This window comes from Paralichthys olivaceus, chromosome 18 (genome assembly GCF_024713975.1).
Source record: "Paralichthys olivaceus isolate ysfri-2021 chromosome 18, ASM2471397v2, whole genome shotgun sequence".
In the NCBI taxonomy this organism is placed as follows: Eukaryota; Metazoa; Chordata; class Actinopteri; order Pleuronectiformes; family Paralichthyidae; genus Paralichthys; species Paralichthys olivaceus.
Genome location: NC_091110.1, coordinates 20690001 through 20700374, shown reverse-complemented (window position 1 = coordinate 20700374; position 10374 = coordinate 20690001). Strand labels below are relative to the sequence as shown.

General features: G+C 45.8%; 2 protein-coding genes across 7 annotated transcripts in view; both read left to right on the top strand.

The window, feature by feature from the left end:
- The first annotated feature begins 157 nt into the window (after nucleotides 1-157).
- hmgcs1 (3-hydroxy-3-methylglutaryl-CoA synthase 1 (soluble)) lies at nucleotides 158-6059 on the top strand. Of its 6 annotated transcripts, none has more exons than XM_069514321.1 (10): nucleotides 158-353; nucleotides 1141-1598; nucleotides 1843-1968; nucleotides 2801-2965; nucleotides 3857-4025; nucleotides 4147-4317; nucleotides 4446-4552; nucleotides 4636-4761; nucleotides 4874-5034; nucleotides 5144-6059. In XM_069514321.1, exons 2-10 carry the CDS (start codon nucleotides 1151-1153, stop codon nucleotides 5219-5221), a joined length of 1551 nt encoding a protein of 516 aa, XP_069370422.1. In that variant the 5' UTR covers nucleotides 158-353; nucleotides 1141-1150; the 3' UTR covers nucleotides 5222-6059. The 6 variants fall into 6 exon arrangements, with proteins under 6 accessions (XP_069370422.1, XP_069370419.1, XP_069370421.1 ...); XM_069514318.1 differs by having other exon boundaries at nucleotides 5141-6059; XM_069514320.1 differs by having other exon boundaries at nucleotides 303-724; nucleotides 5141-6059.
- A 2803-nt stretch (nucleotides 6060-8862) lies between these two features.
- tln1 (talin 1) overlaps nucleotides 8863-10374 on the top strand; it is a 39796-nt gene continuing 38284 nt past the window's right edge. The window contains exon 1 of the mRNA XM_069513345.1: nucleotides 8863-9080. The gene's annotated coding sequence lies outside the window, so the exon portion shown is untranslated. The remainder of the gene's footprint in view (nucleotides 9081-10374) is intronic.

Sequence of the window (10374 nt, the reverse complement as noted above, 5' to 3'; positions counted from 1 at the left end):
GCCCCTGACTATGAATGGATGCGTGTTGCCATGGACACGCTGCTCAGTGCCACTGCCGCGCCAGGAACTGATTCCAGCTCCTGATTGGCTCCTGCTCTCTCACCAGACATCGTACATGTCTCCTCATTGGTCCGCCCGCAGGGCTCCGGCGCGTGTTGCGGGTCCTCGGCTGCGATTGGCTGACGCGCTGCGGGACTTGGTAGCGCCGCATGTGCAGTGAGAGCTGTGATTGGTCAGGAGGCCAGGTGCTGTAGTTCAGGGAGAGCGGCTCCGTCATATAAACACAGGAGGAGGTGCAGAGAGGAGCGACCACGGAGGAGACCTGTCAGTCAGCGGCCCTGCTCTCCACACAGGTGAGGACGCCGTGACGCCATGTTGTTGCTCTGACCGCTGCGGCAGGTGTTAGCTAACACAGCTAGCTGCTGGCCCGGTGGAGCTAACGTTAGAACCTGGAGCTGAGGGCCAATGGGCCGGACAGGAAGCTGGTCCGTCACCGTGGACGGTCCGGGTCTCCCACTGTGGCTGAGACGCTGTGGGGATGGTTTGAATATGTTCATGTCTGTGTCATGGCTCGTGATAGAAACGTGTCGGTGTCTTTAGCTAACGGACACTCCGTGTGACCGTCTAACGGGCTTCTGATTCCGGTTCCCCGTCCTTACTGACTTCAGTTCCGGTAAATCCCGGTGCCCTTTCACCCAGTTTCTCTCTCCCGTGTGTTTAACAGGTTTGTTTATGTAGCATCGTGTAATAACCTTTCACCTAGCTAGCGTTAGCTACGACCATAGCGTGTGTGCTGTCATCTACACGTGTGTGTGTGTTGTTAGCTAATGACGTGTGATGTTTGTATGTGTCAGTAAAGTGAACACGTGTAATAAATGTCATACAACTGACGCTTCGGTCTGAGTCACCTTGTCTGTTAGCTATAACCTGACACCAGCTAGCTAAACAACGTTAGCTGGAGGCTATCACGTTAGACTTTAACTCTCCCGTCGTTATTAGAGAAGTGAGCAAACCGTGTGTGTGTGTGTGTGTGCGCGTGCGTGTGTGTCACTTGACTAATAATGATTTCATGATTATCATATTCCAAACTGACTCTGCAGCTGTCAAACATGAAAAGATGAATATTCTTCTCGTCCTCAGTTCATTCAAGATGCCTGGATCAGCTCCGATCAGTTGTATGGGACCATGGCCCAAAGACGTGGGCATCATCGCCATGGAGCTGTACTTCCCGGCCCAGTACGTGGACCAAACTGAGCTGGAGCAGCACGACGGCGTGACAGCCGGCAAATACACCGTGGGCCTGGGCCAAGCTCGCATGGGCTTCTGCTCGGACTGCGAAGATATCAACTCCCTGTGTCTGACTGTGGTCCAGAGGCTGATGGAGAGGAACGGCTTGTCCTACGACAGCGTCGGTCGACTGGAGGTCGGCACAGAAACCATCATCGACAAGTCCAAGTCTGTCAAGACGGTCATCATGCAGCTGTTTGAGGACTCGGGGAACACAGATGTGGAGGGCATCGACACCACAAACGCCTGCTACGGCGGCACAGCTGCGCTCTTCAATGCCGTCAACTGGGTAGAATCCAGCTCATGGGATGGTGAGTCACTGAACTCCTGGCAGTTTGTGTTCATATCTTTTCCAGAGCTGCATGTTATTATATACAATTGTTATTTTGCCAATATAGATATTAGCGCTGCCACTGTTACCAACACTCTGATATAACTTCTGTACAAACAACAAAGTCATTCTTTAAATCCTCACACATGAGGCTGGAAGCAGAAGATGTTGTTGATGCTCATACTTGTGTGTACATATATTTAATCGCTGTCTCCTGCCTGCAGGCCGTTATGCTTTGGTGGTAGCGGGGGACATCGCTGTCTACGCAACAGGAAGTGCACGGCCCACAGGGGGTGCTGGTGCAGTGGCCATGCTGGTCGGACCCAACGCACCTCTGGCTTTTGAACGAGGTCAGTGAACTGACAACTGTTTGTCAGACAGCGCGAATTGATCAGATCCCACTGTCATCTACCTGATCCCATCATGTTATTGATCAGATCCCACTGTCATCTACCTGATCCCATCATGTTATTGATCAGATCCCACTGTCATCTATCTGATCCCATCATGTTATTGATCAGATCCCACTGTCATCTACCTGATCCCATCATGTTATTGATCAGATCCCACTGTCATCTACCTGATCCCATCATGTTATTGATCAGATCCCACTGTCATCTACCTGATCCCATCATGTTATTGATCAGATCCCACTGTCATCTACCTGATCCCATCATGTTATTGATCAGATCCCATCATGTTATTGATCAGATCCCACTGTCATCTACCTGATCCCATCATGTTATTGATCAGATCCCACTGTCATCTACCTGATCCCATCATGTTATTGATCAGATCCCACTGTCATCTACCTGATCCCATCATGTTATTGATCAGATCCCATCATGTTATTGATCAGATCCCACTGTCATCTATCTGATCCCATCATGTTATTGATAGATCCCACTGTCATCTACCTGATCCCATCATGTTATTGATAGATCCCACTGTCATCTACCTGATCCCATCATGTTATTGATCAGATCCCACTGTCATCTACCTGATCCCATCATGTTATTGATTACTGATTAATTTACTTCTGTACCAAGTCACTGGAGTTTGGATTTAATCAACAGAAAGAGATGTGAGTGATATTGATGAGTGATACTAATGTATTGCTCAGTATTTATTTGAAGAACAGATGAATAAACCTGATTTTAAATCGCTGTGGCTGTGGTGCAGGTTTGAGAGGAACGCACATGCAGCATGCGTATGACTTCTACAAGCCTGACCTGATGTCAGAGTACCCTGTGGTGGACGGCAAGCTGTCGATAGAGTGCTACCTGAGTGCCTTGGACCGCTGCTATTCGGTGTATCGCAACAAGATCCACGCACAGTGGCAGAGAGGTGGGTTTCACCTGAAGTGTTCATCTTCTTCTTACAGTTAGAAACATCACAACGTTCTGTCAAGTGGAAGTTTCAGAGCTCACTCGGCACCTGGACATGAAATGTGTATGTGTGTTTTTGCAAACTCTTCCTACTAGAGATGCTTTCAGTCTAATCACTGCTTCATGGTGTTAAAGATAATATATTAAACAACCTCTCTGAAAAACCTCCAGACTAATAATGCATCATATTACTACATAACAAGGACTGTAGTTATTTTACAGTGGACGGACATGAGCTGTGGAGGATGTCCAGGTAATAGTGTCTGACACGTTACATCCAGCTTCTGTCTGCTCCCCTCACCTGGATCCTCTGGGGAATAGTTCCTCTGGAGGTTGTGTCCAAAGTAACTCACTGTTGGTGCTGCTGCCGTCAAGTGCAGAGTTTAGTGGAGCCGTTGGATGGATAATAGGTTAATGAGTTAAGAGGGTTTAGTTGTTACCTGTTTGCTGTGCTAAGAAGTTCACTTAAGGTCAGTGAGCATGATGAAGTTTAATCAGATGAGCCTTCACCTGAAGTGTCAACATGTACCATGTTATCTGAGCATATGAATAAAGCATATTAGAAATGACATGTCCAGCTCTACGCTTCAGGCTGAATATAACGACTGACCTGTTTTCCCTGAAAATCCTCCACAGCTGAGCTCAGTGACATCGGACACATCTGCGAACACAGATCACATGGTCTCTGTGGACGGACATGACGTCCATGTCTATTTGCACAAAGCGCTAGAAGTGAGAGTCGATCACAAGAGACACACTCGGGATGTCTTTTAATGTCAGGAGTGAACAGAGCAACAAACTCTTGATCTGAACTCTGAATCATGTGTGTTCTCATTCTTCTTCTGGACAGAGGGCTTGGAGAACCGCTTCAGCCTGGAGGACTTTGGTTATCTCGTCTTTCACTCGCCGTACTGTAAGCTGGTGCAGAAGTCTTTGGCCAGACTGATGCTGAACGACTTCCTGAGCCACCCCAGCCCCAACACTGAGACCGGACCCTTCACTGGCCTTGAAGCCTTCAGGTACGCTCAGAAACAAACAGTCAAAAAACCTGTTGAATGAAGGAGCAGTCCTTCATTTGGGAACGTAGACGTGTTGAAGGTAGATTATGAGGTTCTGTGTTGCTGTGTGCTTGAATGACAGAGATATTCGACCAGAAGAAACCTACTTTGACCGGGATGTGGAGAAGGCATTCATGAAGGCCAGTGCAGATCTGTTTGAGAGGAAGACCAAGGCCTCGCTGCTGATCTCCAACGAGAACGGAAACATGTACACGCCCTCCGTCTACGGCTGCCTGGCATCAGTCATTGCACAGTACGTCTCGGTGTCCGAGTCCGTCATTCATCTCATGAATTACCCTCGTGCACCTTGTACAAGATGGTGGCGTGTCTGATTGAATAAGAGTGAAAGTTTGAGAGGAGGTTTGTTGCCCTGTGTTGCAGACACACGTCGTCACAGATCGCCGGACAGAGGATCGGAGTTTTCTCCTACGGTTCAGGATTTGCTGCGACTCTGTATTCTGTCCGCGTCACACAGGACCACACACCCGGTGAGTCATGACACAGACATTACAAAATGGCAGAAACTCATACTTGTGTGTTCCTCCATCTGAAATGTTTTGTTTTGTGCCAGGATCTACTTTGGACAAACTGGTGTCAAGCCTGAGCGACCTGAAGGTCAGACTGGACTCGAGGAAGAAGGTTTCACCTTCCGTCTTCTCTGAGAACATGAAGCTGAGAGAGGACACGCACCACTTAGGTAACGACCCCGCGGCTCCTGTCCGCTCTCAAAGAGGCCGTTACGAGGCAGTCAGTCAGGAAGCAAAGTTCTCACAAGTTCTTTACAGTCTATTTTCTCTCTGTCCTCACAGCCAGCTACGTCCCTCGTGGCTCGGTGGAGGATCTGTTCCCAGGAACGTGGTACCTGACGCGAGTGGACGACAAACACCGCAGGGAATACGCCCGCACACCTCTGGACCGCGACCTGCCAGCAGAGCCCGAACTTCTGGCTCGCTCCAACACAACCACAGAGGTACAGGGCGAATTAACGTTCACACCGTTTCCTGATTCATATCATAACATATAAGACACTTTGTTAAAATACGATAGAAAGAAATCGTTTTCATTTTCCTCTCCAGCAGCACATCCCGAGTCCCGCCAAGAAGATGCCTCGCATCCCCGCCACCAACTCCATCCCCGAGGCTGCCGTCAGCAACTAAGAGCGTCCGGTTATCTCCAGGAGGTATCACAGCCCAAAAAGTAGTCGCCTCTAGAGGTCAGAAGAGGTCACCTCCCACTTATCATTAAACTTCATTAGGTCGGAGCAGTGTTGAGACAGCTGGACATCCCATCATGCCCCTGCTGGCCACACGTGACACTGTCCAACAGTAAGAATTCATTTTATTGCAAAGTTTACGTTCACACGTGCTCCCTTTGCATTTGTGCAAACTGGACAGTTGTTAATCTGGGAGTGGCTCAGGCTGATGTGTGTGAAACAAGCGGACTTCCTGCTGGCAGCTGGCAGCCGGCGACAGGAAGAGGAAATGAACATAATTAACGTGGCTTCAGGCCTCCTGCTGATTGAAAGAAAAACGTGGGGTGGGCCTCAACTGTGTTTATGGATCCAAATAGTGCTGCTGCTGCTGCCACGGCAACCCAGCGTGAGACAGAGCTCTTACCCCCCCACCACACACACACACACACACACACACACACACACACACTAGTTATCCTATTTGCACAGAAGTGTCTAAACCCACTGAGTGAGAAGCTGCTGTTAAGTTTGACTTCACTTCCTAAAATCATCAAGTTCTGATAAAACCACATCAGAGTTGTTCCTCTTATTTTCTGTCTTTTCTTAATGTTCTGTAGATTCATTACAGAATTTCTCTCAGTGGAGATCAAACCTTTGACAGCAGTCGATTCAATTCAATGAAACCACATCACACTCATTCGTAAACATCAGTCCTTTAAATGTCTGAGTTTTTTATCAATGTCCATGAATTATTCTCTGAGAAATCAAAGAAAATTAAATTTTACTTTCTTAAAGAAAGACAACACGTCCTGGACTCGTCTCTTTGTCCCAATCAACCGTTTCTTTCTCGACCCGTCTTTCGAGGTAAATCTTAGTAAATGTCCTCTTTCGTTCTGACGCTCCAGGAAATACAACTTAACTTAAAAGTCATATTTGTCTCTATTTCTGAACGTTCTTCCAGAGCAGGTGATGGGATGGATTACATGATCGTATCATTTGTTATGTAGTTCATGTGTAGTAACACGTACAGTCACAGTCCTTTAGTCTCATCAGCTCCACATGATCCTCAGCATCAGGACAAAGAGCTTCTAGAGTTTCTCAACAAACAAAAAGATTGTTCAAGATTTTATATCCAGAGGAAGAAAAAGTCCAGGAAACTCTTGTTTTCTTATTCTCGTAACAATACGACTTTATTCTTGAGGTCTGGTCCTCGCTCTGGTTTCATAGAGAGAGTAAGCGAGTTGAAAGCGTTGCCATGGCGGCAGCATCATGGACTGCAGGCCTCTTCCTGTGACGGTGCTCGGCTGCAGGATCGTCAGTGGGTTTAGATTTCTCTGATGAAACATCCAGTGTTTTCTGTCACTCTCATTCACACTGAAGCCTTAACAAAGAAGGGCTTTGTTTCATTTTAGTGTCAGACGAGCAGTTTGATGAGCGACGTGCACGACCGCCACGTGTTTGACATTGACGTCGGTCAGACTGTAAACCAAGATGGACGACACGTCTTCACTTCCCTCTGTCGCACAACAATGAAGCTTAAATAGCTCCGATAAGAACGCTGCCATCTTGTGGTGATGATGTCATTTGCATTCAGAGTCTGTGCAGTAGTGATAGTGGGGTGGAGCTGTAGTATCTGTGTCCCGCCCACACATGAACTCCACCAATCCTGAGTCAGTGTCAGCTGTCAATCATGACTTCTCCGCCTGTTTTTAGATCATCAAAAAATGTATTCAAACCAAACTGATGAGAAACTTGAACCAACATCAGAGAGCGAGGAACTAAAACGACAGAAAAATCTTTGACAAACTCATTTATCGTCTACTTTGAGTTTTTAATTTTGTCCATCTGCTAACATGGAGGAGGTTTATGACCTATACCTCATCCAGCCACCAGGGGCGATCCAGATGTTTCGGCTTCAATATTTGGAGCTGTCGTGTCGTCCATCTTGGGCGGAGCAGCTCGAGAAGCCTAGCGACACACGAGTATGAATCGTTAACAGACGAAGCTTTTCCTCCAATAATGTACAGAAATTCTTTTTATTGTCCAGCTCGGCTCCTCGGGTCCTGCTCACGTGTGTTTGACGTGTTTCAGGATCATGTTTCCAGGGTCACGTGGTCTGAAGCCATGTTGATGATCATGTACAGGACAAACCGATTATTTATGCTGTATCACGATGAGATGAATTTTATCGCTTTGTGCAAACGTGTACATTCAGAATAAATGAACTTTCAACAGGTGTTTGTGTTTGAAGAATTATTTTTTCCTCCAATAATCAAGTCATTTTAAATAAAACATGTTTTCATCCGTATTGTTTTTTTATCTTCCACTCTGTTTTTGTCTTTTTCATGTTTTCTGTAAACATGTGGAAAATAACACGTATGTTTAGCTTCCAGAGAAACTTGATCTAAATATACAGTAACAACGACTTCAATGATAAATCAACAGTAATGAGGAAGAGGAGTAAGAGGATGAGGAGGATGAACGTAACAGAAGTCGGCCCTGAAGTGCAAATCAAAAAAATAAATGAACGATACGTCTGGATACGATTCTCAAGCATCGACAAACATGATCAAATGTTTTATTATCTGAAAACTTCACTCGGACAATATAGAGCAATAGATAATACTTGATATGACTGTTCTGAAAATGTTCCTCTGGATATAACTTTAAAATGAAACGTGTGAGAGCTCTGATCTACCACCTCCCTATGTCCACCAGTAGGTGGAGCCAGCTCAGAGTTAATCTACATGTTTAATTAATGAAGTTTTCAATGAATCAAGTCAAACTCATTTTTTATTCTGTTGAATTTAAGTTAAGCTGCATTCTGCTCCTGTGAACGGAGACGAGCAGAAGAACATCCGAACATTGTTCTGAAGCTTTTATTTCTTTAAAGACGAATAAAGACAGAAAGTTTGAAACAGTTTGTTATTGAAGAGATGTGAGATTTAAACATGTGAGATTTAAACATGTGAGATTTAAACATGTGAGATTTAAACATGTTAGATTTAAACATGTGAGATTTAAACATGTGAGATTTAAACATGTGAGATTTAAACGTGTTAGATTTAAACATGTGAGATTTAAGTGAGATTTAAACATGTGAGATTTAAACATGTGAGATTTAAACATGTGAGATTTAAACATGTGAGATTTAAACATGTGAGATTTAAACATGTGAGATTTAAACATGTGAGATTTAAGTGAGATTTAAACATGTGAGATTTAAACATGTGAGATTTAAACATGTTAGATTTAAAGTCAAGGGTCATGTATGCAAGTGAACCAGAGGAGATAAAACATTTTAAACGTTTATTAACTTAGAAACGTTTTATTGTGAAAGGTTTAATGTAACAACATGTTTATGATCATATGTTTTCATGTTTAACATGTTTAACATGTTTAACATGATAAAGAGAGAGAGAGAGGGAGGGAGAGAGACAGAGAGACAGAGAGACAGAGAGACAGAGAGAGAGAGAGACAGAGAGAAAGAGAGAGAGAGAGAGAGACAGAGAGAGAGGGAGAGAGAGAGAGAGAGAGAGACAGACAGACAGAGAGAGACAGAGGGAGAGAGAGAGAGAGACAGACAGGCAGAGAGAGAGAGGCAGAGAGAGAGAGACAGAGAGAGAGACAGAGAGAGACAGAGAGAGAGAGAGAGAGAGACAGAGGGACAGGCAGAGAGAGAGACAGAAAGGGGAGGGGTCAGCAGCTCTGAGCTCCACACAGACACCGCCCCTCTGATGTGGGAGGAGTCTGATCAGAGTTGAACTGTGTCCGGAGAAAAGAGACGAAGGATCCAGGAGACAACTGAGAACAAAGACTGACAGGTGAGGACACGAGGACACACAGAGGACACGAGGACACACAGGGGACATGAGGACACACAGAGAACACACGAACATACAGAGGACACACGAACATACAGAGAACACACGAACACACGAGCTGAGCTGAGTGTGAAAACTTTCCACCATGTTAGAGAACAGACTGTGACGTCACCACAGGGCGATGTGGAGGCAGGAAAGTTTCACACACACACACACACACACACACACACACACACACACACACTGTGTGTTAGTTTGTTAGTTAGAAGAACCGACGAGTTGTGTATCTCTATTGCAAATATGGAAGTTAATGCGCCTGGTGTGTGTGTGTGTGTGTGTGTGTGTGTGTGTGTAATACTCTGGCACAGTTGCGTGTTTTCAGCAGTGACACTGCCCGGTTCAGGGTGTGTTAAGTTGTGTGTTAGGTTGTGTGTTAGGTTGTGTGTTAGGTTGTGTGTTAGGTTGTGTGTTAGGTTGTGTGTTAACTTGTGTGTTAGGTTGTGTGTTAGGTTGTGTGTTAACTTGTGTGTTAACTTGTGTGTTAGGTTGTGTGTTAACTTGTGTGTTAACTTGTGTTTAAAGTTGTGTGTTAGGTTGTGTGTTAACTTGTGTGTTAGGTTGTGTGTTAGGTTGTGCAGCAGCAGAGAGTAAACGCAGCCTCAGGGTGTGAATTCTTGCTGTGATGTGGTGAGCGACACGTTTGCTGAAGCCGCTGTCAGTCACACACACACACACACACACACACACACACACACACACACACACACACACACACACACACACACACACACACACATCATGTTCATCAGGACACTTTAAAACATGAAGTTGTAAGTTTGGTGGACTTGTTACAGCAGCAGCTCCTCAGGGTCAGGAAGCAGAGGATCATGGGTAATATCCAGTGGGACGACACAGTCGGAGCTCGACACATTGATCACAGAGACAGACTGAAGTCATGTGTGGCTGCAGGGGGCGCTGTGGGACTCACTGTGTTGCTTTAAAGATCTGATTATTGTGGATCCATGAACCAGTTCACGTGTTCGTGTGTGAACCTGCTGATCAACAGGAAACTGGTTCCTCTGAGAGGTTGTGACTCTCAAACTGTAGATGTGTGTTCGACTGTGAGGAGGAGGAGGATGAAGAGGAGGAGGAGGAGGAGGAGGATGAGGAGGAGGAGGAGGATGAGGAGGAGGATGAAGACAATAATGAGGAGGAGGAGGAGGATGAGGAGGAGGATGAAGAGGGTGAGGAGGAGTAGGAGTAGGATGAAGAGGAGGAGGAGGAGGAGGATGAA

Bases quoted from the DNA above. Each gene is read 5' to 3' on its own strand.
- hmgcs1 (XM_069514318.1), top strand. From the start codon at position 1,151: ATGCCTGGATCAGCTCCGATCAGTTGTATGGGACCATGGCCCAAAGAC. The intron at 4,026-4,146 runs GTACGCTCAGAA...CTTGAATGACAG, and splicing joins ACTGGCCTTGAAGCCTTCAG to AGATATTCGACCAGAAGAAA. The intron at 4,553-4,635 runs GTGAGTCATGAC...GTTTTGTGCCAG, and splicing joins CACACAGGACCACACACCCG to GATCTACTTTGGACAAACTG.